Consider the following 26,792-nt stretch of genomic DNA (forward strand, 5'->3'; position numbering starts at 1 on the left):
GCGGAGGCGGAGCAATTCGACGCGGGCCCCGATTAAGGCAAAGCTTGCGACTTTTGCACTGCCGCAGTACCGTCGGCTTGCAGATTGAGATTGCGGCTTTAGTAATCAAGATCAGTCGCCTCAGGGTCACATCGAGGTCGCCTCGAGGTCGCGACTGAGATGTTGGTGGTGGCTGCCGAGTCTAAATGCTGTCGCGTTGGCTCGCTCTCGGTTTTGTCGAGGCCACTTGATGGGCCAGAGAGCGGTGGGACTTTCGATGGTGCCGAGCGAGGTGTTTCAGCAGGCTTTTTGGGGGCTGCACTGCGACGAGTGTACTTTGTTCAAGGTATCTGGCTAGGCGTGTTGCGGTCTAGCACGCTGCGCACCCATGCCGGCCCAAGCAGACCCGTGCGTTTCAACGAATTTTGGAGCCTGGTGCACCCTCCCTCGCCCCGCTATTCGCCCGCCGCCTTGAAGCCTGGCACGCTGACGCCTTGGCGAGAGAATGAGTCACAGAATGATAACGCTTGTGCGCTAGTTCGGCTGCGCACGCTTGGGTGCCTGCCCACTTAAGGCCGCGTTTTCCTCGTTGCCTCGATTTTTTCCTCTTCTTCTTCTTCTCTATCCCACTACCAACGCACCATCACAGCAACACCACAAGACATCCACAGGCATGGCTGTCTTCTAGCTCTCTTCGTCCTCTTCCAACTTGTCGACTTCCGCCGACAACATAGCTTCACACGCTCCCCAGTCAAACCACTCCACTCAACCCTTTAACCTCTCAGAGTCTCCTTCCCAAGGGCCTCTGAACTCAAGTCTAGCCTCGAGCAGCTTTAGTTCGCTTCCAACAACCATTTCCCCGTTCGACGCAACGTCGTTCACCACGGCTTCCCACCAACAAACATGGCTTCCCTCACCAGCTCCCCAAGCCTCACGGCAACCACAACTCCAGCAACCACCCGACTTCGTACCGCCTCAAGCGGACTTTGTGCTCTACGATCAACCGACAGAGGTTTCTCTTCCACCTCGTCGTCCGAGCGCTCCTCCATCTGGGCCTACGTTTAACTCTCCACACTTTTACGCAAATTCTGCCCCATCATCTTCTGTAGGATTTCATCAGCCTCAATCTACTCGTCCACCGGTTCCTCTCTTTTCTGGTAATAGCACTCCGAACATTCATCAGCATCAACGAATTTCTAGCGCGGGAAATATGGCAGGTAATTCTCACAAACCCTCGAATCACTCTCGCCTTCGCATTAATCTCACACAAACACCAGACATGAAGGTCTCTTACGACATGATGAGCGCTGGGCTCGGCCCCGCCTTCGGTCAGTCTGACCACGCTAGCGATATGTCTTGGGACTTTTCGGCTTCGACGGCCTTCACCTCAATAAATGACCCGTCAGCTGCCTCGTCGTCGACCCGAACTGTCTCTCCCAAGGACATCTTCCAAGACCCTCTAGCGTCGGCTCCGCCGTCTACTGCGTTCACGAACTTGACTTCTCCGGATATTGGCGATTCTCCTTTTATCACAGATAGCTATGATACTTCACCTTTGTTTCAGGCTGATGGCGACTTCCAGGATACTTCAAACTGGTTCCCGCTTTTCACTGACAACTCTGAGAAGACATCTCAGCCGCCTACTGCCAACCCACTTGAGCGCACTGTGAGCAGCAACTCGATGGCACGATCGAGTTCGTCAAGCACCAACTCACCAGTGATACTTGATGTTTCAAACCGGAGAAAATCTTCTGTTAATGGTTCACCCGCCACTCACGCTTCCGTTAACGGAGTCAAGTCTCGTCGTCGAAAGGGTCCCCTTCCGCCAATTGCTGTTGACCCTAGCGACAAAATTGCTTTGAAACGAGCTCGCAATACTCTTGCTGCTCGTGACTCCCGCCAGAGGAAATTCGATCATGTTCAGACTTTAGAGAGGAGAAACGCGGAACTCGAGGCTGAGATTGAGAAGTGGAAAACTCTTGCGTATGCCCATGGTTACTCTGGATCGTGATTTGCCTCGTGAAGTGTCACCCGTTGACACCTTCTCTTGAGATTTGAGGAGCTGGGAAGGCTTCCTCCTAGGGCATGGGCCACACGGCACTAATGCTTTGACCGAAAAAATTTCGTTCTTTCTGTTCTGTACTGTTAGCGGAGGGTCCTTCGAGCGCTTTTCCTCCATGTCATGTTTAGCGTGGTCGATTGTGCTTGGTCTCTTCAGCTTCGCGTTGTCTTTATTTCATACCAGCCGTTTCTGATGTCTCCCTAGTTGGGATGGACTCGTGGCTTGGTATATGTTAGTGATTTTTGAGAAAATGGGAGGTCCTTGGATGCTCGTCATCGTTGTTTGATGCGCGCCTTCGAGTCGTAGATGTTTCTAGTTTTCATAGTGAGTAGAGTCGCCTCGATGGTGGTTTTGCGACTGCGATAACTGCTTGCTTTAATACAAACACTTTCTTTAAAACCATGACTCTCAGCCTTGCGAGAGTGACTGTAATTGGTGACTCCTCCTGATGGCCCGCAACGTGACGGCTAATTAGATGTTCAGGCCAACGTTCGTCTAACACTTTGCAGCATTATGAAACCTATCGTGCTAAGTCGTACACCAGAGCTTAACTACATTCACTGCCCATTCACTGCCTAAAGGAAAGCCCTGCGGTGTAACAGAACCAGAGGGACGTCTGCCAACTCATCGCGACTTGAGCGGCGTCCCTCATACCCCAGTCACACTGTCTCTTATGGAGCCAGAGGATTGCAATGACAAGGTGGCTTATGCATGTCTCAACTCCTCGGCCAGGAACGCACGAAGGAGTTTTGCAATATCAGTCTCGGCTACAACGCAAATCATCCAGAAATAGATCAAGATCCAGCCCTATCAGCCCAGCCTCAACGCCAATCCCAATCCCACCGCACGATCAAACCCCCTCTCCCTCTCCCTTCCCTCCCTCCTCCCTAAACGCCTCCTCAATCCTCTCCGCCAACTCCCCCAACGACCGCACCCGCCACGCATATCTCGCCCCAGCCACCTCCTCCCCCTCCTCATCCCCTCCCATCACGCCCCCGCGATCCACCCACACGCTCTCCAGCCCCAGCCTCGCCGCAGGCACATGATCATGCCACAGGCTCTGCGCAACATGCAGGATGCGATCCCGGGGGACGCCAAAGTCTGCCTGGGCGCGAGCGAAGAGGTACTCGAAGTTCGCGAGCGCGGGCTTGTAGCTGCCGACGTCCTCGGCGGTGCAGGCGGCAGCGAAGGGCGCGCCGGCGAGGGCATGGGCGCGGGTCTGCGCGAAGAGCGTGTTCGACGTGTTGGTTAGCGGGATGAGCGTGCAGTGCGTGGAGAGGGCGTGCAGCGCTGCGAGCGTGTCTGGGAAGGCTGGCCATGACGCGATGCTCGTGCTGAAGGCTGCTGCTGCTGTTACGACTAGGGCGTCGTCGTTTTCTGTCTCCTTGGTGCTGTCGTTGGAGGTCGAGGTCGAGGTGGGCAGCGAGGCGACTAGTTGCTTGTACGACTCGCCCAGCACGGCGCTGTAGAGCATGTTGGGGTGGGCGGTTTGGATGGCGCGCTCGTGCGTCTCGAAGGCCTTGAGGAGCGCTTTGCGTGAGGTTTTGAAGGGGTGCGAGGACGGGAGGGAGGAGAGGTGCGGCGAGGCGAGCAGCGCGGTCGCGATGCCGGTTTCCCAGTCCACGAGCGTGCCGTAGACGTCGAAGGAGATGAGGCGGAAGTGCGTTAGAGGGGTGGAGGAGGGGACGAGAGGCATGGTGCGTTTGGGATAGGACGGTTGCAGAAGGGAGAGCTGTGTTGAGGAAGGACGGTTATTGGTGGAATTAAAAAGCAGCGAAGAATTGGCTTCTAGGACAATTGAGATTAGAATTGAAGCAGTGGAGAATACGGTGAGAAATTCAGAATCTTCAAATCAACTGCGATATCTATATTGGCAGCACTGCTACGTTATTGCAAGAAATGCCAGACCGACGCCCTACGCCCTTCGAATGTCGTGTTGCAGGTGTCGCAGCTGAGTGCGCCCTATGATCATTTTAGAACAAAAGACCAGAAGGTTCATCGATCTGACGTCTGAAGTACGTGCAGGGATGTTGCATGGTGGGGAGGACTCGAGGATGTCATTGCTGGAAATAACAATAGCGAGATACATTTCACTGCAAGCCTTGCAAGGTTGCATAGAAGCGAAGGACAGCATTTATAACGTTTCGATGGATGTTCATTGCGCCTGGAAAGGCTGCTACTTTGTCATACATAGCTCAGAGTAATAAACTCCCGTGGCACGCCGGCCCGCATATTCCATTCGCGTGACCCAAGAGATATATAACCCTGATACTCCACAATCAGGTCCAAAGTACTCCAAAAAAACTCCTTTATCCATGTATGTCCCTATAGAACCAATGCAGCAGAACGCTCAGCGCGGCGGGTATAACAGAAACAACAGAAATAGTTTAGCAATTACCTAGTGAAATGCTTGCGTGAGACTTCAACTACCCAGCGCGGAGCAACCGACCGTGAATGCCTACGGTGCACTACGTAGCACCGTCGATGGCATAGAGCGCGTGTAAAGTATATCTAAGACCTGTGAAAGTTTTATGAATTTCCGTGAGTCGTGGTGCAGTTCCAGAATGCGTTCGATCGTTCACATTATCGACGAACACCAACCATTCCCATGTGATAACCACTTCTGTCATTAAGTCCGCCGAGCGGGCTGCCCGCGGGATAATCCTGGAGTGATATGGTTAGTTGCAGTCCATAGGAGACAGACAAGAGGTCTTCGATGAACCTCATACCTTTCGACGCTTCTTTTTCGTTATCCCACTGCGGCCATCATCTTCGCCGCCAGTGGAATCCGCAATGTCATCGTCCGCAAATCCTTCACCGTAGCCAACGAAGCTCGTCTCATTGTACCGTCGTTTTGTTCCAGATCGTTCCGGTCGTGAAGGTTTAAGCGCGGGCGAGGGTACGGCTAATGATCGTGCATTTGGAGCAGGCTGAACGGGCTTCTTCCCAACAATTTCAGCAGCAGCTTTCGATTTAACGCCGTCATCGGTAGCCACAAGGTTCCTCCACTTGTCAGCCTCTGCAGCAGGTAGTTTTCCTGGTGCCATCTGCACCGCTCGGTCGAGCATTCCTAGGAGATCCCCACTAAGCCCGTCCAAGGCATTCTTCCCATGGACTTTCTGGTTATGCCATTCTTGTTCCGGCCATTGTAACAAGTTCGTAAATTCATCAGGCACCTTCACTGCTTTGTTCTTGCCGGCGATCTGAAGGGTTTTCACCTTTCCTTCGTAGGACTTACGGAGTTTGTTGATCTTCTCACCGGTAACGGGATCTATTCTAGCGACGCTTGCAGCTATGCTGTTCAAACCGTACAGCTCAATAAGGTTTTGGGAGGTATGCGGTCGCGAGATAGGGTGAGCTATCCAGCAGCCTGTGTTAACCAAAACATAGCGCAAGAGAGCATGTTTGGGAGGTATGCGGTCGCGAGATAGGGTGAGCTATCCAGCAGCCTGTGTTAACCAAAACATAGCGCAAGAGAGCATGTTTGGGAGGTATGCGGTCGCGAGATAGGGTGAGCTATCCAGCAGCCTGTGTTAACCAAAACATAGCGCAAGAGAGCATGGCACAAAAGGGACCTTACGGTTTTCGCAGAGCTTGAAAAGAGAGCCCATATCGGCATTTGGCCGCTCAAAGCCCGCTTTTTCGCTTGCTAATGACCCTTCACCTTGCCGGTCGTGATTAGAACGTCTGTACTCATGTGAATCGGACATGGCAACATCACCGCCAGTCTTTGCGGCAGCTTCTATCAATTCGTCTGTCATCTGCGCATCCCCATCACTATCTTTCAGTGCAAACGAAACAGTTCCCGCAGTGCTACTTGCGGGCGTAGGGAATGCATGATTCATAGTCGTGCTGGCCTGTTGTGAAACCTGCGACGACATGACGATGGATGATGGCGGCGTGATCTCGGACTGGATAGTCACAGTGGAAGACGGTACTCCATTGGGTTGCGATATCGAAGACATGTACGGAGGCGATGTGGGAGTGTTAGGTTGAACGACCGGCGGCTTTGTCTGCTCGACGGTCTTAGCGAGGTGGTAGGGCGGAGAAGCTGGAGAGAAGGATCCTGTCAGGCGCTGTCGCTTGCTCGGGCTAGTCGACATAGGAGCGACAAATGTCGAAGAGCGTTGCCCGTAGGCTTGGTGAAGAAGCAGTGTCCGGTTGTGGTTGATGGCGGAACGATGGGGATGTGCGGCGGTAGGGTTTGCGCTGACTGACAAAGGCTGGAGGCGCTGCTCCACCGCAGCAGCGTCGAGCTGATCGGGCCTAGATACTGCTCATCTGCCGAGTAAATGTCCAGGAGAAAGGGAGCCTGTGTAGCGGGAATGCCGTGGGGACGATTTTGGCGGGTGGCGGAGGGTGGTGAGTAGGTGGTGTGAATAAGGGAACGAGCAGGATCTCATCGCTGGATTGAGGCTGATTGGAGCCCATCCGCGAAATGCACGTGACCGGCTCTTTTGGCAGTCAGGCGAGAAGGATTTCGTTTATAAGAAACACAAACCGGCGGTCCTTGTCTCATCGCCCAAATTTAAGTGCTTATTCTATAACCCTAACTGACAGGCCAATGCTTACGAGACATTATTACAGCCAATATGGATGAATTGGGCGGCGACTCCAATGTGGCCGCCACCTTCCAAGTCACTGAACGCACCACCAACGCATCGAGCGTAACAGCACCGCAAACAACACGCATAAATGCACCAGCATCTACGTCGAACACGCCTGGCGTGCCCAGAGTCCAGCAACCAAAGCCACAGGCTCTCCCATCTCGCTCAGGCCCAACTTCCATTCTGGTATCCCCACGCCAGAAAGGCAATCCCATTCTCAACAGTGTGCGATCTGTCGCCTGGGAATACTCCGACATAGCTGCTGATTATGTGCTTGGTGCAACCACCTGCGCTTTGTTTTTGTCATTAAAGTATCATCGCTTGCATCCTGAATACATCTACAACCGCATTCGAGATTTGAAGGGCCAATACAACCTTCGAATCCTTCTCACCATGGTCGACATTGACAACCATGAGGAGTCTCTCAGAGAATTATCCAAAACATCTCTGATCAACCATGTCACGCTTATGCTCTGCTGGAGTGCCCAGGAAGCCGGTCGCTATCTAGAACTGTTTAAGACGTACGAGCATGCTGTTCCGACGAGCATTCGCGCGCCGCAATCCACAGGCTACTCTGACAGACTTGTCGAATTCATCACTGTTCCACGAAGTATTAATAAGACGGATGCTGTGGGCCTCGTCTCCAATTTTGGAAGCATTCGAACGGCAGTCAATGCAAGGCCTGAAGAAGTTGCATTAATAGCTGGGTGGGGGGAGAAAAAAGTTCAGCGATGGTGCGGCACCGTGCGAGAGCCATTCAGAATAAAGAAAGCCGCAAAGAGAGGCATCAACAGCGAAGGCAACCGAGCAGAAATGTCAAGCCAGACGTTAGGAGCACACGGTGAACCTGATCCCCGCGTAGCAGCGAGGCTAGGAATTGGAGCGGTTAGGGTGGACGCCGAGCTTCCCAGGCCTTCATCAGCGTCTGCAATGGGAGCAGATGCAGGAAGCAGATCATCGATTCGAGCTACAGAAGACGTTTCAATGTGGACACCCAACGAAGACGAGGAAGAGGCAATGCGAGAAGTAGCAAACGAAACCCAGTCGTCACGAACAATCCAGGTCAAACCTTCAACGTCCAATGACGGGTCGACAAGGCGGAAGCATGCAGATGATGATATGAGTGAAGGCGTTATGGCGGCCTTAGCAAAGTTACGGCAACAAAACTAAGAAGGATCGTGACAGTCGCGTAAAGCCCCAAGTAGAGGCATGTTTTCATTTGTGGTTTTAATGTCAGTCGTGGGCGATGCTTCGATTCTGTTATGACTTTCTCATTAGCTTGGCTCGCTTGGCAACCGCCCACCTCAATGCCCAAACATCCCCACATTTCTGCCTTCGACAACGTGCCGGAGCGTGACCTTTGCTCAGCACTTTTCATGACAAGCATATGATACCCTCTTACTTTACTCGCAGTTCGGCCAAGAAGTTCACGGATCTTCCTTCGAGCGACCGTCCGCCAATCCGTCCACCAATAATCCATCCACTAATCCATCCACCACCATGTCGTTCGTCTTCCTCCCCTTAGAACTGTTGATCGAGATTTTCGCCTACTTGGATCGGGTTGGCCTAAAGACCATTCGCCTTGTCTGTAGGCTGTTTGCAGAGACCTCTTCTCCTAACCTCTTCGAGCATGTGCTTGTTGCTCCAAGGTACGAGGCTCTGGGTGCGTTTCAAACCATCTCGCAGCATCCGATATACCAGAGATACGTGAAAGAGCTCATTTATGATGGATCCGTCTATGATAAGGGCCTTGCGACTAATGAGCGAGCTTATATGAGACATTTGGAATGTGATGTCGCATCTGACTATCGCCTGGACAATTGGGGACGACGTGGCCGGTTCAAGCAATATCAACAATTGTACGATGACCAAGAAGGCATCCGGACATCAGGAATTCTCTTCCACACCTTAGTTAGAGCCTTAGAATCAATGCCAAATGTCCATTCCATTGTCTACTCGCCCGGGCCGCGGAGCATTCCAAAAGAATCGAAAGAACTTAAAGATATCCTCCCACGAGGCGATCCTCACTTCACTCGAGCCTACTCCTCCGTCGAAGACTATCCCAACTATATCGAAAGAGCTCAGCATGGATTCCATATACTCATTGGCGCACTGGGTTCCGTTCAATATGCAGGAGTTCGCAATTTTCGCGTAGACATTCCCGCTCCGAATTCGAACCTTCTCGGCACTGAACTCACTGACTACGCCTTCGCAATCCCTGTGGAGCAACTCTCCGCCGGCATTCATCTTTTCAGCCATTTGCAAACCCTTACACTACCAATCAAGCTTATAGCTCCTGGTAGTCATCATATCTCTCCGGATATCACGGTCAATTTCGCTGCACTTCGTACTTTGCTAAAACATGCGAAGGAAATAGAAAACGTCTCCATCTGTCTTCGGAAGTGGAAATTAGATCCATGTCACATGTATGGGGCCTGGTTTGACCCAAACGGCTCAATCATTCCGATCGCTTTGGGTTCTCCTACCTGGCCTAAGCTGCGCAGCCTTCGACTCAGTGGCATGCACGCGCATGCTGAAGAAGTATCCAAGCTCATATCTCGCCACAGCGAGACCCTGGTCGAACTCGAGTTCACATATTTCAGCCTCACTTGTGGGTTATGGGCAGATATAGTGAATACAGTGCTGCAAGACACACGCGTTCAGAACTTTCGCCTGTTATGCGTTAATGAAAGCATGGTTGGAAACACAGCTTTCAGAAGCATGTCTCTAGATGAAAGGAACGATTGGACATATAGCGGCATCATGAAACTTAACCCTTACGGAAGCAGGGAATTCGTAAGTGCCTATACCTTCTCTACTTCACAATTTCAGGCATTGCTACTGACCATATTATGCTGGCCCCAGCTTCCAATCGCTAGATCTCGATCTGTGTATACTCAACCGTCATGTAACGATCGCTTGAGATGAACTACACCTATTCCACAATTAACCCAGGGAATGCAGTATCGAAAAATTATTTATCTTGTGTACTCTACTCTGCATTTTGGCCAAGGTTAATTAATGCATTCTCCATTTCAATAGCCTACTTTGTTTAAGGCCGTTCTGGGGGATCCGTTCACAGAAAATGCCTTGGGACTCCGCTTCACGTGTTGCACTTGCACTGCATCTTCAAGCTTCTATTGGATCATAAGACATGTGGAAAGTTTGTTATATTTCACGAGGCTACTTAAAAAAGATACCTTTAATCTTTGTCGAACTCGTTATGAAACGTGTTGATAAGTCTAATTAGCTTACACGTCTATTAATACCCCTCGCTCACCCCGAAAGCATTCGTCACCGGAAAACACAGTACCGTGAAATGCCATGTTTAACTCAACAGCCAAGTCACAGTGCTTGAGCTATGAAATCTCACCGCTGTTTATCGGCTCGGAAGGACTCCGACATACTAGAATCCTTCGCCCTATTTTCGATTCCTAAAATCTCGATTCCTAATTCCTAAATTACGCGGCTCTGCCCTAGAAATTCCTTCCGCCATCAAATCCACTCGCCCTACGATTTCTCCACCCCCCTCCAAGCCAATGCCTCGAGGACCACGGTCCCGCAGGAAAGGAGAGTTAGGAGATTCGTCCACGTCCTCCCCCTCCGAACTATGACTCTTGGTGGCGATTGCAACATTTTAGATAAAGTTTGATGCCTGAAATGCTTATGGGTATTCTTGATTACGAGGTCTACCCCTTATTAGAATCACTACTGATACCCTAACACGCTGTATACGTAAAGTCAACCGTCTTCATACAATTTCCTGTTCTCCCAACTCTTCATAAACTTTGCTGTGTAGCCCGATACACTCCCCTTCATCTTGACTATCGCATAGTGCAATCCTGTCTCATTGTCCATCAGCATCATACATACCTGTTTCTCGAAACGCTCCCAGGCTCTCAGTGCCACGTCACTTCCCACATATTTCAAACGCGAGCTATCAGCAGCAGTTGCAATGCCCTATGATCAGAACAACCCCACAGCCGACAACACCACCACTGATCACTCCTATTCCAACTCTAACAGCTCAGCAAGTTCCCAAAACGTGAGACGCCCGCTCAATCTACGACTCTCGCTTCAACACTTACTCATCTGCTTTCTCAACAGGCCTCGCAAAGCTCGAGCAACGCATCATCCACTGCCAACCGGACCAACCAATGGCAAGCCGTCCCACGAACCTGGACTGACCGAAGCGCCGGGCAGCGGCAGGGGTCCGCGGAATCAGCCGGTAACGGGGTCAGCGAGAGCAACCCGCACGACAAGATGGCAGCATGGTTGGCGGAGGGCCAGCAGGAGATGGCCTGGGACGGTGTTGGATATATCAGAAGCGAGGGCGGGCACGGGAGGTAGGAGGTCCGGTGCGACAGCACGCCGGAGGATCCGATCACACCGGCTTCGCAAAACCGGTGTGAAAGGAGCGGGACATGCGAGTATCGAAACTGCCAGCTTTGGCTGGTGGCTGAAACGCGGGTGAGGAGAAGAAAGGGCGACCGGAAGGGCGAGCATATGACGACGGCGGGGAACAGGGGGGGCATGGGAGGGCGGTGGGATGCGGCTCGGCTTGTCAAATCATCGACAGCTACGGATTGTAGCAAGTAAAGTTTGGACCGATGAATTTTAATTTTATACCCTGTTCCCATTGGCCAGTGGCTTCGTGTCTCGCGTGTGATGTACAGGGCGACGCCGCGACCATAATGATGTACGGGCAGCGAGTGTGGTTGGGTAGATGTGGGCAAAGGGCGACTAGACGACCACAGGCTCTGACGCGGGCTCCCGAGCGAAAGGGCGGGCCGATCGGTGAACCTACAGCATCTCTTCAATTCCGGTGGTTAGCGCAGCCACTCCCGCACGGCCTTTTTGTAGGGGAAATTTTGGTATTTTTGCTGTTTAGGGGAAGGTTGACAAAACACGCTAACCACGGGATGCGCCAGGATGCTGGAGAGCTAAGAGCAGCCTCTGGCCTTTCAGCTTTGTGGGTGACGAGCGGGGATCGACGCATAGCGTGGTAAGGGCGGCCCGTGCTGCGTTTGCGGGCGATTCATGTAACCAGCCCAGTTTATTAAGACGTCACCCTTTAGACCTGTTTCGTTCTCTTGGTCTGCACCACTATCCTAACGATCGCACATCCACCTTACCGTATACGGCTCCTTCCAGCTTTTCTCTGTCATCAGCAGACGCGAATGCGGTGTGTTTTAAATGCTTGATATCAGCTAATGTCTATTTTTAGGGACAGCGGGAAGCCAATTTTGAAGGACTTGTCCTCCTCTCTAACTATACCGCAAACAGCAAAGAGCAATACTTTCTTTTCTTATCTCAGGCCCAGTTAGGGGAGTCAGGTGCTGGAAACAGAGCAGGCAACTGTCAGGGGTTTAAACGATGAAATGGCGGCCTCCCTGTTAAGCGCCAGATGCTCTGAGCTGGCAGATAGGTGCCCAATGTTTCGCTCCTCTACCCCTTGGTTCTTCGGGGTATGCGATAGAAGCGTCAGGAGCTTGAGTTGTAACTAGTCCTGCGGTTTAAATGTATTCATGACTTACGTGGAGACGGATGCAAGAAACAACAAAATTTTGTGGCGTCAGCCGGCACCTGCTAGCGAAGTGATTACCGCTGCCAGGCGTAATGATCACCTGAAATCAACCTTGGAGAAAGCCTTACAGCTTCAGCCTCTCCCTAAAGAGTGAAAAGCGGCTATGCTTTCCTCCTACAAACAAATGGGGCCAGCACTGCCCCTATATATTTTGTGTATATGATATACCTTATGGAACTGCTCTTGTCGTGCTAGAAGAGCGAATTCCGACTGCTTGCCATTGCTTTTTCTTTGAAATGTTGCCTCCGCAAAACAGCCGCCTACCCCCACCATCCAGTTGAGCCGCCTCAAATGCCACATACCGCAGAGTCCTCCAAGCAGACTCGGTATTCCCTCACCAGCGCGGACTATGCCGGAAGGGCGACACTCCTAGCACAAGCCCAATTTTGCGGATGCAAAAGCAATTGGCAGCTGATGAGAGAGTCCTCCAGGATCGTGGAAATGTACCAGCGGGAAAGTATCTGGGCGCGGCCTCACCGACACGAGTCGGAAGTCCTTTTCGCTTGTTGAGACGCGGGCACCTTTCTGGGTGTCCCTTCGCACAACGGCTCGGCATGAACTTAGATTAGCAACAGCGTCAGTTTGGCGGTGTCGGTTGAACAAAGAGGCAGACGATATTGCGTAAGTTCCTTGATTCTGGCTTGCTACTTCATGATAGTGCCGACGCTGATGTCCTCAGGCCAAAATACACCAGGGAAAACATGCACCACCGGGTACGAGAGTCGTATTTACCAAGCTTCGTGCTAGTCTAGTCGTCCTGAAATAACAGGCAACCATTTGGCATGAGTAGTGAATATGCCCCACTTCCCCGAAGCTCCTCAGTCGCTAGACGATAGCACCACCGTGACCATACGCCCTCCGCCCTTCCATCAGGCAAACGCTCAACCCTGCTCGCGGTGGATTCCCCAGAGATGGTTCCCCTTATCGGTCGAGTTACGGGCGCATCGACGTGGCAAGGCAAAAGCATGGATATCGCGCTCATTGCGTTATCAAGTCCTCTGCCAACTTTTCCGGGTCTCCATAGGTTGAAGTTTATGCAGTCCATCAGGAGGACAAATGCGACTAGGTGGTGTGGCTGTTCTCGTCGTCCTCCGAGCTATTCACGCTGATAAAGGCCCTTCGGTCCTGCAACTGGATTGCTTACTCCAGAAGCTAAAATATATCGGCAAGACCTTTGCGAAGATGAAAATCTTGATAGAACGGTCACAGCAGGGCTGGATATTCCAGTTTGTATTCTCCACCACTCCTACATTTTGGTTAGCATTGTGCTTATACGATTCCAGATTTAACTCCTTTCGTTGCGAAAGAAGCTCTGGCAGCCGTCATCAAGGCACGCAACACCCTCCACCATACGAAAGTTTTACCGGCAGCCTGGACTACCGGCCTAATTCCAAGCATCGTCCTTCATCATCGAAGCGCGGCAGTTCTTTCCGGCGACCTAACATCTGCCAGCAGGCCCTGGGTGTAAAATCAGCAGAAATCCAAAGCTTACAAAAGCACATAAAGAAAATGTGGCGAAGAGTTTCCGATAAATTTCATGGTGCTGGCCCAATGCAAAATTCACCTCCATCAATGCCCGAATTATCTGATTCTTCAATCCCCCTAGAACTCAGTAGCGAGGAGCGCCCTCCTGCTGAACTTGAAGCGCCCTATCCATATGAGTTGTCCGCCGGCGGTGTGCCACCTAACGACAACCATTTCGGACAAAATTTTCTTGATATCCAAACGCCACAAAATGCTGTAGGCATTGCATCGCTGGTCCAGGAGCGCCAAGGACACACATCACACGTTTGTTTCCCCTCCGGCAGGACGCCGCCTCCACATACTCCCTTCCAGCCGTCAAGAATCAATGTCTACGAAGAGGCCACTCACAGCAATGCCGGTAGCCAGCCATTTCCGTTGCTCGAACCCCAGTCTCCAGTTAGTCCAACCACTAGCCCTAATGTGCAATATTCCCCACATCCAGTTGCTTTCAAGTACTCCAGCGAGAGAGACAATGTTCCTCAGTTGCCTTGGACTGTTTCTCCGATTGAGATGGGTTTAAACTCTTCCTCCAATGCTCCCTCATCCGCGAGCGCATCCCCGTCATCGCCTGGTGAATCATATCACCCGTATAGCCCGTCCTTCCCTTACACCATCGAGTGCGCTCACCCGACTTACTTTGATCATCGTCATCATCATCGTCATCAGCAGCAGCAGCAGCAGCAACAACGACATTCTACGATGGCCTCAGCATATGGCTATTATTCGCCTAAATCGCTTGAAGAAGTTGGAATGGCTAGGGAGCCAGAGGGTGCTCTCCCCATTGGGCCGAACGACCCGCATCTAGAGTTTCGCGACCCATTCGATGATACTGTGAACCATTCTGGCATGTCGCCGCTGGTATCTACTTTTCTAGGAAACCATCGTCGGCTAAGCTATCCAAATAATGATCATTGGCCAAGCTTAGGCAGCTTTGGCTACGAGCCGTCATCGATGCACGTCAGCTCCCCCTCTCCGCTGCAAGGGAGATCGCATCAAGCTATGCCACAGCAGAATATGCAGACCCCTGCGGCTTCGGTTTATGCTAGTGGCACTAGCCAAAATGGAGTCGAGCCAACCTTAATCGCTCCAGTAATGCACGGCCTAGGTACAGCGGTTGTCGACCTGGGCTATGTTTCGCCGCCGACTCAAACGTCAGCACAGCTATCATTAGCTCCTTCGGCGATCCAGTGTCTATATTGTGAGCAGACTTTCACCGGGGCCTGGAATATAGGGAACCGAGTAAGACACGTTCGACTCAAGCATCGCAACCCGGAAGAGAGCAATCAGGATCTGACTTGCCAATCTTGCGGGAAGAATTACCGAAGGAAAGATGCTAAAAAGAAGCATGAGTGGAAGAAGCATCGAAAGGGTCGACCGCCAGTGAAGAGAGGGAGGACAGGATGAATATTGAGTTTCGCCGGAAGAGGCTCAATCCTTAGCCAGATGGGTACCTGCAGTGCAGGATTCGCTCCTAATATTGCCGGCATGTCGGCAGACGTATGAATACTCGATTCTTGCTGGCCGAGCAAGTCTCTTGCCATTGTACATATGCGGGTCTCGCACCACGATCTTTGGGTAATATCTTTAACGAATGGTTATTCAGGACGCGATGAAACTATCATGCATGGTATTAACTTTTATCACAATCTTGCCCGTATGATCTTGACTTGTGATTTGAAAATGCACTGCGCCGACTCCCACAGAAACTATCGCACATTGGTACGTCCACACGAAGATGAGATTGGTAAACCACTGCTGATGCTGACTACTTTGCAAAGTCAGAATGTCAGCAACTGGTGAGGAATAGCATGCGATTGGATGATTGCGGCTTAAACCTAATACCCAGTGGATCGGCAAATGAGAAGATGCGCAGTCGTCATGGCCTATGTAATGAGAAGGTTGTGGGGTCCTGCCTGGTTATCGCGGATGGGGGGCAGAGTGCGAAAGATCATCGGCGTGGTACGGCAAGAAGTGAGCTCATAAATGAGGCTCAATAGCCTTGATTAGAAAATAATTTCCTTTCTTGGGGGTTACCACAGACATAATGTTCCTCTTTTGGGGGTTACCAAGGACGTGATTTTGCTTATTGTGGGAAGCTTATTTCACCGCCGGCTTTGTTTTCCCGGCTTTGTTCCTCCGGCTCGGGCCAAGAAACCCCTACGCCGGAACGGCTCAAGACATGTCCATCATGGCGTGAGCTGCAAGCAACGTCCCCGCTTCTGCAAGCTCCAATGGCACGACTACGCGAGCTACGAACGGGCCACTGCGAACGTGCGTTCCGGGAGCCACATGGCGCCCACAATTCCCGGATACGCTCTCCCACGGCGACGGCGCGGCCCTAGCCTTGCTCCCGCATTTGTAGCACTAACGCATGTTTCGCAGACTTTCCTAAAACGTCCAAGCGTATGGTTAAGCTGCCGTCCAGCGAGCTTGGAGTCAAACGCGGGGGCACCCAGCACAAACAGCATCCTAGGCGATTCGGCAATGTTAAGCGAAAGGGTGTGAGGTTGGGCCTCGGAGCGGCAGCAGGAGCAATCAATTGGGTGCAGTTGTCGACGTCCCTAGCCACAAGGGACTACGGCAAGGTAAAATCAAGAGCAAGTTGGGGATGCTAGTTGTCGGTTAGACCAGAACCTTGACACGCAGGGGAGCGGGTGGTGTGGGGAAAACGACTGCAGACGATTATTGGTGTGGTAGACTGTTAGTATGGGTGATTGGCGTTCAGTTCCACGCAAGTGACAGGTCTTGGCAGTGATAGGATCCCATGCGCAGAGTAATGCGGCGTTCTGACAAAGGGACTGTAGCTCAAAGTAGATTTGACTGCATTTTGATATAATGCTCTTGTGCCGCTGCTGAGATTTGCTAGGGTAACAGAAAGTGGAGTTCGGCACAACGTGAAGAACGCGATCGGGAGATTTATACCTTCCAAATCCATATAAAACTGCCGATGTTCTGCATGAGGTGCTTTGCCTTTCGATCTTCCCATGGTTCGGCCTGCGCAAGCTACGGACGGGAACCCGAACGCTTTCAGCAAGCTCAGGGTCACAGTGCCACACCATCTTGTCCCAAAAATCTTTTGGCCCCGGCCTCTCGCATAAGTCTTCTCCATTTGCAATAGGAGCATGGTGGTTTGACTGGCCATTGATTAGGTTCGAAGCCACCATCCAAGGACCCGGCTAAATCCCTCATCACATCAACCTCCCTCGGCTCTCTTGTCTCATGAATGGGTCTTTGTCCGCTAAGCGCGCTAACCGATTACCACAACTTCTGGTCGTCATTAGTGGAGTAGCGGTGTTGTTGCTTTGTGTCCACGGCCCCTATTTGTCGCTCTAGGCCCAATAGATTGGGTGCATTTTATAACGTATGCTTAAAAATGCATGGCGGTCTTGCTTTTGTTTCTCAGCTGCCGCAGGAAACAAAACAATGCAAATCCAAAGAATTTTCAGCCGAGAATGACAAAGCTCTTAGTATGGTGCCTTATCTTAAGCATAGCCAGCCTGCATGTCACAGTGTTTGCATGGACTTTGCGACAAGCTGATGAGGTTGATATGACACGGTTGGCGATCTATTTACTTTAAGCTCTGGAGTAATCAGAGGAAGCGCCAAATTAACTTCCACGAGATATTACGCGCCAGGCCTCTTAAGTGGCTTCCATGCAAGAATTCATGCAAGCGTAGCGCCGTCGTCTCTACGGGCTTTGGCGCTGGGGATGCTGGAGCCCGGAGCTATAGCAGGAAGAGAGAGCGTCTAACAGTGAGTCCGTTGATGGTGGTGTGCCTGTGCACAGCCATCTTGTCCTTGTTCAGGTGCTCCACCGAATATCAGATTAGCAAATCCTAACGGTGCAACTCTGAAATGGGTCTAGACTGGGACGAGCTCTATCGGTGAAGGGTTTTAAGCGTCGCAGGCTTGAATTGCGCACATGCTCTAGGGCGCCCCACGAGGGATAAGGAGGCGGAGCAATGCCCTATGAGGACCAAAGTATTGTTTTTTTTTGCGAACCTTCCGAAATGACTGCGGCTTTGCTCCCATAGCCAGGCCTGGCGTAATCTAGGGGTAATATGGGCGTAATATGGGCATGATCGACGGCTGGCAGGTCGTGTTATCCACCGTGTTCGTTGTCTTGTTGTCGTGCTTATATGGCGGGTGGTCCGTCAGAGGCCGGGCTATGCTCTGGTGTATATCGCTATTTCAAGTGCGCCTTGCTACTTTTCCTCTTTACCCAGTGTATTGTACTAGACTATACTTTTGCAGTCTCAGGCAGCGATTTAGGCCGTTCTTAAGGCTTTCGAAACAAATCAGACAGTAATATGTAAAGGGAAATCAGCCGGCGCTAGAACTAGCGGTACCATTCTCCCCTTTTGCAAGGTCTCCCTTCAGAGACTGTGTAACTTACACTGCCAGTTGACCTTAAACCATCAAATAATCGCCGCGGATGAGCAACTAGTCCGAGCAACATTAAAGTTCGGAATACCTGCGTGGTGGCTCAGCGAGGCCAGAGTAGGCTGGACCCAGATACGGCGATTTATCATAACTGCTCCGCTATCGCCATGTTACCTTAGTTTTGCAGTAGAACCAGTAGCAACACTTCAATCATTAACACCGGTCACGATGTCCTGGATATCCTTGCTGTCTCGTCGAGCCAAAGACCAATGCGCGCAACCATCAAAGTTCTTCTGTTGCGCACCTTCTGGATGATGAGTCGGCTCGACACGCTTTGCCTAATACGGCACTGGCCATTGTGCGCTGCCACCGGCGATATCTACCCAGCTTCAGCATTCCTCTGCCGGCGCTTTTCCCATGAATACTTTCGCGGCAGTCTGAAACAAGTAAGCTGCTGATATTTCCCGGGAAGCCGAAAGCCAGGGAATTTTCTAGACCTGGGTGGGTTGGCGAAAGTAAGGCTACTGGAGCTCTCCATTTGTATGAGGTACATGGGTAGAACCTGGCTAAGGCTTTCGCACAAGCCGCCCTCCAGCCTCGCTGTAATATCACCTCCTGACCCTAGTCTTATACTCGTTCCAAGTTTTCCCCTCTCCAAGACCTTATGTACTGTGTGCACTGACGAGAATCTCGGTTTGTACGAGGATCAAAGCCCACAGTAAGTTCTCCTGGCCTATATCCATCCGGATTAAGGCGCCAGTTGTGGTATTCACTCCTTAGGTCTGAGAAGCTTTGACAGAAAGAACGTCTAGATCCCATCGCAGGTAAACGAAAGGCTGAAGCAGGCCATCAAGTACACAACTGACGGGTGTACCCAGATCTTGCGGTTCTCTTCCCCTTGTCAGCGTAAATCCAGGGATCGACCGGAGCGAAGACAGCCATCCTCAGAAACTGTAAACCGAGCCGGAGGTCGAAGTTTCTATCGTGCGTACCGTTGCTGGGACTGCTGGAACGATTCTGCCAACCCAACTCAGGTATATAGCGAATTTCGGATACCTTCACCCCCAAAACCTTGGCTCAAGCCCACCGCATTGCTCTTTACCCTCCTCCAAAAAGTAAATAGACCTCCATAAACTGGCAGACAACATGTTCACTCGTCGAGCTAACGGGTTTGCTCACGCTGATGAGCGACACAGAACCTCCTACCCCACCAACATACCGTCATTAAGTGCACAATCTCCAGTGGAGCAGTTAGGCAGTGCAGTACAGATCAGGATGTACAGCCTTCCAAACGGATACCGTGGTTCACCCGGACAGGCCTACCAGTGCCTCATTGAATCCCCAACACATCAGAGGTATACAATACAGCAAGATTACCCGGGTGGGTGCAATGGCCAGTCATATGGGCAGGCCGGTGGGCCGAATGAGGGGCATCGGCCTGTCCGCAGAGAATTTCCAGAATATCAGGACAAAAGCCACACTCCCCTGGGAAATAAGAGGCCTTTCTCGCCTCTTGCTGGGGGTTATACGATGGAGACGTTGACCGTTTCCAGTCCGCACTATTGTAATCCTCTCAATGCGGTATTAGATAACGCTAGTCACCATGTCCTAGCTCTTCAGTTTTCTAACAGCGGAGGGGTTTCGGCTCAACTCAGACAGCCACCATACGAGGGTCAACCTGCAGATAGAGCGGTTCCCAATAATGTTCAAGACACGTATGACTTCTCGTCGCCACTGAGTTCGCCTGGCCGGAATCCTGGACTCAAAAGCCTTGAGATACCTAACCGGCAGTAAGTGATTCCTACCAATTAAAAGTTAGCATAGCTCATGACTTAATATACTTACAAGGCATCTCAGTGCGAGCACTCCATCATCTTCTCCGCCAACACAGGATGCACGGCAGTCTCCCGCAATACGCAATAGTACATCCCCGTCTCAAGCCCCTGAGCGCTGCCCCCGCTGTAACCAAGAGTTCACAGGGAGCTCCAGAAAAGGCAACATGTCCCGACACATAAGAACTAAACATGGAGCCCCGGGTAGTCGTGCTCGAGAGTACCCTTGCCAAGGATGTGAAAAGACGTTTAGGAGGAGCGACGCGAAGCTGAATCACGAGCGGAAAGAACACCCTGAGTTAAGTCGCCGTTCCGCAGTTTCTCGAAAGCCGTTGGATCGGGCTACGACCTAAGGCCTAGATATGTCCACTCCGCAGGAGTGACTATGGAGTTAGATATATCCGGTGAATTACTCGTTTTGTAATATTCCCCAGCGGTGCTGCTCATCAGAACATATTCCCTTTTATTGGAGTAACGGTTCCTACTGTTTTCGGGGGATTTTTACGGCAGGTGCGGTCATGGTAGCTTATAGGATGGCCTACGGCTTTTCAACCCCTCCAGCTCGTTCGTTACTCAGCGTTGAGTGGCTTAGGCGTTTGAGGGTATTGCGTGAGGAGCTGCGAGGCTACGGGGAGGGGATTTGCCGACGGAGTCCACGAGTATGCCAGTGGGGGCTTGGTACTGGTATTTCGAGAGATGTTAGTATCGTCATTTGTTCAAGGAGGCGGATAAGTGTTTCTTTGGGTTGGGGAAAGGGGTGAAAGCTGTGGAAGCGCGGGCTCCGTGGAAGTGCCCAACTACTTTGACCAAGCGATTTTTCATTTCTCAACATCATCTCTCAACAGCTTTACGGCGGCGTCCATCTGAACACCTTCATTCTGGATTTCTTCTGTCACGATATGACGTTGAAGAGGCGCCAATATGATTGAATCCATCAATTTAGTCTTTGTTCCAAGAAATTGCGGCACAGGGCACGGGGTGATCATTCGGAAGAGAACTTACGTTATCCTGATTCCCAACCACAATAACCACATTACATCTACCTAAGGAAGGCCCTTGGATTGCCATCCTTCGATCAACTGCGTGTGCTGGTGAAGTTCATTAATAGAGGCTAGAGGGACATTTCTATAGACGTGGGAGGCAAATGTTCAGCAAAAGGGGTACTTTGTACAACGCCGCACCAACGAACGCCACGACCCTGTGTGGACGAAATATTCCAAATACATGAAATCCTACACCGCTTGACTCATGCTGTTTAAGTTTTTCTACTGTTCAAAATATGCCATCCACCTTGCCGTATTGTTGCATGGGGCGTAGCGTCTGACTCGACTACGCTCCCTGAATCGCTAAGTTCTCGTACCTGCGAGACCACTTTCCGAATTTTAGACTCCCAGTAGTCTGATAAAAATTTGCGCCAATGATTACTGATTTCTTATTAAATTCTTACCGCTCTTATGCTGTCGTTCCGTGAGGTCCCGATTTTCATGGCTACAAGCAAAGACTCCTATACCATTTCCTATATCCCTCAAGCTCTTAATATATTATTCCCTCTTGTGCCGGGCAAAGATTCAAATAGCCTTGAGAATCGATTATTATTTTTTTGGTTGGCATAGTATGTAAAACAAATTATATCCTTCCCTATAATACGATGCTCGTTCTTTGTAACACGAGTTTTTTCTTTTTGCCCCTCCTGTGTTGACACGCGTTGACACGCGTTGACAAGGCGGCCTAACAGTATAGTATCTATATATACACCTAGGAAGCATCCTATCCTCCGTCGAGATAGCTCAGCTAGCTTAACTGCCTAACTTATGATTACTCTAGGCTCGCTCGATTATAAAAATGCCACGCACTCCTAGGCTTTGGTAGCATGGCCGAGATCCATACGTCACCGCTATCGTATTCGTCCTGTAGCTGCCGCTTGAATATATCCTACAGCCCTCTCTACCTCATTCCTCTAGGTCTTGGTCGATTCAGCGGGCCATCGATTTGCTGCTTACCAATCTTCATGCCAGCGCTGAAGCCATAACCGCCACCACCGCCACCACTACCGCCACCACCACCGCCACCCAAGGCGTATGCATTGAAGCTATGCAGAGGTTGTCTCGTCATAGGCGTGTTTTGGAATTGCAAGCCCGTGTCAGCGCTCAAAAACGTGTTTCCACGGGTATTGCTCTGAGCAAAAACTGGGAGACGACTGCGGTGCTGGGGAGGGGTTCTGGAGACTGGAGCGCTTTCTATCGGCTAGTCATTACGAATCCTTTTCAAATCGGATCTCGTGGAATGAGGGCGACTTACGCGCGGTCCAGTTACGTGTATTCTGCGCTTGACTATTCCAAGAACTTCCCAGCCCAATATTACGCGTCTTGTGCACTTGTCCTTCATTGCCCCCGGAGCTACCACTTCCCTGTCGATCATGGCGCCTTCCGCCCGGATAATCAGCATTAAACTGGTTGAAGTGTTGAAGACCTCTATGAGTCCCTGGGATTCTATCGACAAGGCGATCGCGAGATGCTGTATGGATGGTATTCTCGGCTTCGTCTGTGGCTGCTGTAGCGACTTGAGATGCCATGACTTGGGCTTTGAGGGACTGGTAAAGTTTCTGGGTCTGCTGTTGAGTCTTGCTTTTCTCACGAAAGGCATCCACGAGTTCGCGATTTTTCTGTCCGAGGTTACTTTGTTCGGCTTGCGTTGCTGTTTGCAATGTCTGCTCAGTGTTGATGGTCTTGACGGAAAAGTGAGTTCTACTGACCCTGGAGCTTGTCTTGGAGACCCTGGATCTCGGAATTGGCTTCGAGGATAAGCTTGTCCATCTGCTGGCTCATATGTGAGTATCTCTCCGTGAGGCTCTTCGCTAAGAACTCTTGGTAGACGCTGCGACGTGTCAGCCTGGCAAGGGAAAATATTTAAGAGGCATCCACATCTCCTGCGAAGTCTGGTAGCTGTAGAAGGCGAGGCCTCTAGTAGCGCACTCCATGATGATGCCCGGACTCAGTCCACTGAGGACACTCGTCTTGTAGTCCTCGGTAGGGTTGAGCTGAGTGACGACAACGTCATCTGGGTTGCTTAGCTGAGTAGAGCAGGCTGGGCATATCCTCGTGAGGCCAGCGGAACTTGAAAGCCCAAGACTATCTGAACAATTGATACAAAAGACATGACTACGAAAGGCATTAGCTTTACGAAGGACTACGTGAGTAAGATGCTGAGGATGCTGACCTGCAAGTGGTGACGACGGCTCGATCATTGAGATGTGCACGACATTTCAACGAGTTGCACCTGAGCGTATAATCCATTGAATATTACACAAAAGAATATAGCGGGAGGAGTATGCCGTTCCGTGTTACCAGAAAATAAACATGGAGCAAGTTTTCATAACCGCACAAAATTCAGAAACAACAAGTTAGCGCTTTTTCATAAAAAGAACCTGCGTTTCAACGCCAATATAAATCCCATGCTATTTCGCACTTCAAATGGATTCTCACATAAATATCCCTTGAACGCCCACCACCATGACTATAGCTTTTAGACACCACCTGTTCACATCCCTGATATGGACAGCATCTTCTTCGTATCTCCTGGGTTTCTTCCCTACCTTTTGAGGATACCAGTTAGCATTATATCTTTCTTAAGATTTTAACGTTTTGGGCAGCCATGCCTTGATTTACTTCTACCTTCCCATGATAGAGAGTGTAGGCGGCTACGACATACAGCAAAGAGTCGTGTTGCCTCTGCTATTGCTTCCGAAATGAGCGCGCTCATTATGCCGGCAGTTGTAGCGCTTTTAACCACCAACCATGTATCAAGAGGCTTAAATCTTGTGCATGAAACTTTTTCTCACGCCCGATATCGGCAGCTTGAGATCTCCTCCACCAGCCACACATCATCGAAACCACCAATTAGCCTGCACAGACCGTCACACGTCAGTATGTCTTCAGAAAAATTTTCCATTCACTCCATCTGCTCACCGATCCCGTAATCCCTTCCCCAACCCCTTTAACACTATGCCACCATCCCGTTGGTATGAACAGTCCGTCCCCACTCACCAACCTCGCCTCCCACCCCACCTCCCCACCCGTATCTCCCCACACAGCCTCTTCTAGCCTCCTCATCTCCTCCCCCACCATCATTTCCTCACCTCTCATGTTCGCGTGCCCACTCCGCGCTCTCACGTGCTCGTAGACCGCTCGCCCAACATGTGGCTCCATCAATCTAACGACCTTCTTCCCCGCTAACTGCACGAAGAGGTTTGGGTTCGGGTCTCGGTGCAGCGGCGTGCGGGTTGGTGGACGGCCAAGCCAGAGGCTGGTGTCATAGATATCCCCTTTCCCAGCTTTGAGGACGAGCTCGGGGGTCGGTAGGTCAGATTGTAGAGGTTGTGGGAGGGAGTTGAGGGGGCATTGAGCAAGGTAGAGGCGTGTAGTAGGCGTATTGGGTTGAGAAACGAAGGAGAAAAATAGAGAGAGTGGTGCGTGGATGCGTTCAAATTCTTCGGCTGCTGGGTGACTTTGCTGCGGAGAGGAAGCGGAGAATGACGAGCGCGTTATTTCGAGGGGAACGATGGTCGGAGCATAGGTTTCGAGGTAGGTGATGTTAAGGTCTTGCGAGTCGCGACTATTGGGATTCGATTGGAACCAATTCGAGATGGCGGGGATGGAGCGAAAATGGTTGCGGAGGAGGACGGGGGTCCCAGTGGTGAAATAGTCAGTGCGGAAGGCTTCGATTGTGAAGGATTGAAGAGACTTGGCAGGCTTGAACCGAGAAATGGTTGTATAGCTTCGTCGGAGAATGCGAGAAGCCTGCGAATTCATATTGGTAGCCATTGATGGCAAATCAAGCAACAGAAGCTCCATCATCAGTTGGTGAAGGTCAAAGCTGCCTGGGCGGAGTTACGAACCGCTTCAGTGTAAACGCGGAAGCACATGACGAACATCCCACATCTAACTTTACGTCCCATCTCGCAATAACCTCGATTATTCACCACGATGGCCTCTACCCAAGGGCAGCAGAGTATATGTTCTCTCCCTACATCTTATTGCTTCCGCTAACCCGCTCACAGTCGAGCTTACGAGCCTGACTGCCCAACAGCTCACCCAACTCAAAAAACAGCTCGACACTGAGCTAGAGCACCTGACTACTTCTTTCCAGTCCCTACGCACAGCTCAATCTAAATTTCGTGACTGTCTGAAATCCATATCTACAGGCTTGAACGCAAAAACCGCTGGTAATATTCCCTGCAACTGATTTACCAGTCCTGACTGCAGCCCCACTAACATTTGATTAATCCAGATAAACCCCTCCTCGTTCCCCTAACATCTTCTCTCTACGTCCCAGGGACTCTCGCTAGCAGTACTCATGTCCTCGTAGATATTGGTACAGGCTTTTTTATCGAGAAAAGCACCGCAGATGCGTCTGACTTTTATAATCGCAAAATCGGCAATTTAGGGGAAAGTCTGAAGGACCTAGAGCAGATAGTGCAAGGCAAGGCATCTAATCTACGGGTAGTGGAGGATGTGTTAAGGCAAAAAGTCGTAGGAGTCTCTCAAGAGGGTTGAATGAGAAGATACGTTTATATACGGAGACACCTGTCAAAAATTCTTAGAACTCTTCATTCGGCGTAATTAAGGCAGGTTAACCCCCTAAATAGACTGTAACTGCCTATAAGGCACAAAAGCGCTTAAGGCACCCTTAAGCCGATTTTAGAGAATCTAGAGTTCAGCTGCAAGGATGGTTTTGAGAATCGTGCTGAGCACAGGAGCGCAGAATTTTAATAGCTTCATCCGTGTATCCAATGCCAAAGTTATGGGCAAGAGGACTCTGTAGTTTTAGCAGAGAAAAGCCTTGTGGAATTCCTATCTATAACACGAAACTCTGCAATTCCAAGCAGGGAAATGCATCGTGAATATCCCACTTATCCATAACTAGAAAAGTGCATCCGTCAATAGCTTGGCGCCCCAACAGACCACCTGGCAGACAAGCAGATGACAGGAGTTAATCATCCATGGCAAGGACGCGTCCTTGAATTATGTTCGTCAAGCAAATTAGCTTGTTCACAAGGAGCCGTAGGCCCGCGCTCGGTGCAGGATCGTCTTCTCCAGCCGGATCAACGAGGGTTGTGTAGCAGGTAAGTCCATCGTCAGGAAAGAAAAGCGGCATCACCTGACCCCATGNAGCTGCTCTTCCTGGAGCGAGCTTCTCTAGTTGCGCCAGGTGCATGGGCCATTCACTATGGTGAACATCAATAGACCAGCAACACCCAAGCCCTCCGATCATGACATGCGAGGCCTCAACAAGAAAGCCCGTGTTCCGAATCTGATAGACGAACACACGCTCAAGTCTGACCTGCTTGACTTTGATACTCTTGAATGTCGACCACTTCATAAAAGGCTGGTCGGTCCTAATTACACTCGCTAGCTGTTTGTTGATCATGACCAGATCTGCAAAGGTGCGCATATGAATCGGAAGGTTGTGTTGAGCGACAGATATGGTCCCTTCGAGCGCGAAGTGCCATGCACGGCCACTGGTAGTAGTACGCAATATCAGGATAGATTATTTGAAATGCGGCAATGACAAGAGAAATGCCTGAAGTTACTTACTCGAGTAGATCAATCAGATTCACGTCTAGGTACTGAGTCGGGAGGGTTTGTCCTGCCTCAAACCTAGACCACTTCGCAGACAGTCGCACGACGTCTCCTTCCTCGTTTATGGTGAATTCTACCTGCAGAAGGTAATAGCGACCAGGTTTGAACTTGTTCTCCAAAACGAATTTTCCTCGGAAGATTGGCTTAACTGTTGCGAGGTCTCCGGAAACTTGGCCCACT

The 26,792-nt window shown here is 50.9% G+C and overlaps 13 protein-coding genes across 13 annotated transcripts; 8 read left to right on the forward strand and 5 right to left on the reverse strand.

Moving 5' to 3' along the window:
* Window positions 1–691: 691 nt before the first annotated feature.
* K441DRAFT_605964 (cross-pathway control protein 1) lies at window positions 692–1,990 on the forward strand (the record flags this gene model as incomplete). Its single annotated transcript, XM_067645386.1, has 1 exon — window positions 692–1,990. Exon 1 carries the CDS (start codon window positions 1,190–1,192, stop codon window positions 1,988–1,990), a length of 801 nt encoding a protein of 266 aa, XP_067507333.1. The 5' UTR covers window positions 692–1,189.
* A 490-nt stretch (window positions 1,991–2,480) lies between these two features.
* On the reverse strand, window positions 2,481–4,173 carry K441DRAFT_655759 (HAD-like protein). The gene has a single exon (XM_067647912.1). It carries the CDS (start codon window positions 3,735–3,737, stop codon window positions 2,892–2,894), a length of 846 nt encoding a protein of 281 aa, XP_067507334.1. The 5' UTR covers window positions 3,738–4,173; the 3' UTR covers window positions 2,481–2,891.
* Window positions 4,174–4,317: 144 nt separating this feature from the next.
* On the reverse strand, window positions 4,318–5,780 carry K441DRAFT_655761 (Rox3-domain-containing protein). The gene is made up of 3 exons (XM_067647913.1): window positions 5,622–5,780; window positions 4,771–5,399; window positions 4,318–4,705 (listed from the first exon to the last, which is right to left on the reverse strand). The coding sequence occupies exons 1-3, from the start codon at window positions 5,749–5,751 to the stop codon at window positions 4,625–4,627; spliced, it is 840 nt and encodes a 279-aa protein (XP_067507335.1). The 5' UTR covers window positions 5,752–5,780; the 3' UTR covers window positions 4,318–4,624.
* An 853-nt stretch (window positions 5,781–6,633) lies between these two features.
* On the forward strand, window positions 6,634–7,818 carry K441DRAFT_605973 (uncharacterized protein; the record flags this gene model as incomplete). The annotated part of the gene is made up of 1 exon (XM_067645387.1): window positions 6,634–7,818. One exon carries the CDS (start codon window positions 6,634–6,636, stop codon window positions 7,816–7,818), a length of 1,185 nt encoding a protein of 394 aa, XP_067507336.1.
* On the forward strand, window positions 7,659–9,738 carry K441DRAFT_372297 (uncharacterized protein). Its single transcript, XM_067641458.1, has 3 exons — window positions 7,659–7,880; window positions 8,062–9,444; window positions 9,514–9,738. The coding sequence occupies exons 2-3, from the start codon at window positions 8,149–8,151 to the stop codon at window positions 9,574–9,576; spliced, it is 1,359 nt and encodes a 452-aa protein (XP_067507337.1). The 5' UTR covers window positions 7,659–7,880; window positions 8,062–8,148; the 3' UTR covers window positions 9,577–9,738.
* A 563-nt stretch (window positions 9,739–10,301) lies between these two features.
* Window positions 10,302–11,305, forward strand: K441DRAFT_694348 (uncharacterized protein). Its single transcript, XM_067652718.1, has one exon. The coding sequence runs from the start codon at window positions 10,604–10,606 to the stop codon at window positions 11,120–11,122; it is 519 nt and encodes a 172-aa protein (XP_067507338.1). The 5' UTR covers window positions 10,302–10,603; the 3' UTR covers window positions 11,123–11,305.
* Window positions 11,306–13,041: 1,736 nt separating this feature from the next.
* On the forward strand, window positions 13,042–15,606 carry K441DRAFT_372492 (uncharacterized protein). Its single transcript, XM_067641463.1, has 2 exons — window positions 13,042–13,461; window positions 13,519–15,606. Exons 1-2 carry the CDS (start codon window positions 13,292–13,294, stop codon window positions 15,161–15,163), a joined length of 1,815 nt encoding a protein of 604 aa, XP_067507339.1. The 5' UTR covers window positions 13,042–13,291; the 3' UTR covers window positions 15,164–15,606.
* A 701-nt stretch (window positions 15,607–16,307) lies between these two features.
* On the reverse strand, window positions 16,308–17,030 carry K441DRAFT_372428 (uncharacterized protein). The gene has a single exon (XM_067641460.1). The coding sequence runs from the start codon at window positions 16,921–16,923 to the stop codon at window positions 16,351–16,353; it is 573 nt and encodes a 190-aa protein (XP_067507340.1). The 5' UTR covers window positions 16,924–17,030; the 3' UTR covers window positions 16,308–16,350.
* A 2,258-nt stretch (window positions 17,031–19,288) lies between these two features.
* Window positions 19,289–20,327, forward strand: K441DRAFT_675210 (uncharacterized protein; the record flags this gene model as incomplete). Its single annotated transcript, XM_067650833.1, has 2 exons — window positions 19,289–19,932; window positions 19,991–20,327. 2 exons carry the CDS (start codon window positions 19,289–19,291, stop codon window positions 20,325–20,327), a joined length of 981 nt encoding a protein of 326 aa, XP_067507341.1.
* A 1,898-nt stretch (window positions 20,328–22,225) lies between these two features.
* K441DRAFT_547223 (uncharacterized protein) lies at window positions 22,226–23,267 on the reverse strand (the record flags this gene model as incomplete). Its single annotated transcript, XM_067642901.1, has 4 exons — window positions 22,226–22,668; window positions 22,727–22,848; window positions 22,896–23,132; window positions 23,191–23,267. The coding sequence occupies 4 exons, from the start codon at window positions 23,265–23,267 to the stop codon at window positions 22,226–22,228; spliced, it is 879 nt and encodes a 292-aa protein (XP_067507342.1).
* Window positions 23,196–23,849, forward strand: K441DRAFT_655767 (uncharacterized protein). Its single transcript, XM_067647914.1, has 2 exons — window positions 23,196–23,566; window positions 23,630–23,849. Exons 1-2 carry the CDS (start codon window positions 23,484–23,486, stop codon window positions 23,721–23,723), a joined length of 177 nt encoding a protein of 58 aa, XP_067507343.1. The 5' UTR covers window positions 23,196–23,483; the 3' UTR covers window positions 23,724–23,849.
* Window positions 23,789–24,992, reverse strand: K441DRAFT_372443 (Clavaminate synthase-like protein). The gene is made up of 2 exons (XM_067641461.1): window positions 23,940–24,992; window positions 23,789–23,875 (listed from the first exon to the last, which is right to left on the reverse strand). Exons 1-2 carry the CDS (start codon window positions 24,825–24,827, stop codon window positions 23,855–23,857), a joined length of 909 nt encoding a protein of 302 aa, XP_067507344.1. The 5' UTR covers window positions 24,828–24,992; the 3' UTR covers window positions 23,789–23,854.
* Window positions 24,896–25,817, forward strand: K441DRAFT_631160 (Prefoldin alpha subunit). Its single transcript, XM_067646302.1, has 3 exons — window positions 24,896–24,981; window positions 25,031–25,195; window positions 25,261–25,817. Exons 1-3 carry the CDS (start codon window positions 24,957–24,959, stop codon window positions 25,524–25,526), a joined length of 456 nt encoding a protein of 151 aa, XP_067507345.1. The 5' UTR covers window positions 24,896–24,956; the 3' UTR covers window positions 25,527–25,817.
* The last annotated feature ends 975 nt before the right edge of the window (window positions 25,818–26,792 follow it).

The sequence above is a fragment of the Cenococcum geophilum genome, assembly GCF_001692895.1.
Source record: "Cenococcum geophilum 1.58 unplaced genomic scaffold K441scaffold_9, whole genome shotgun sequence".
Taxonomy (NCBI): Eukaryota; Fungi; Ascomycota; class Dothideomycetes; order Gloniales; family Gloniaceae; genus Cenococcum; species Cenococcum geophilum.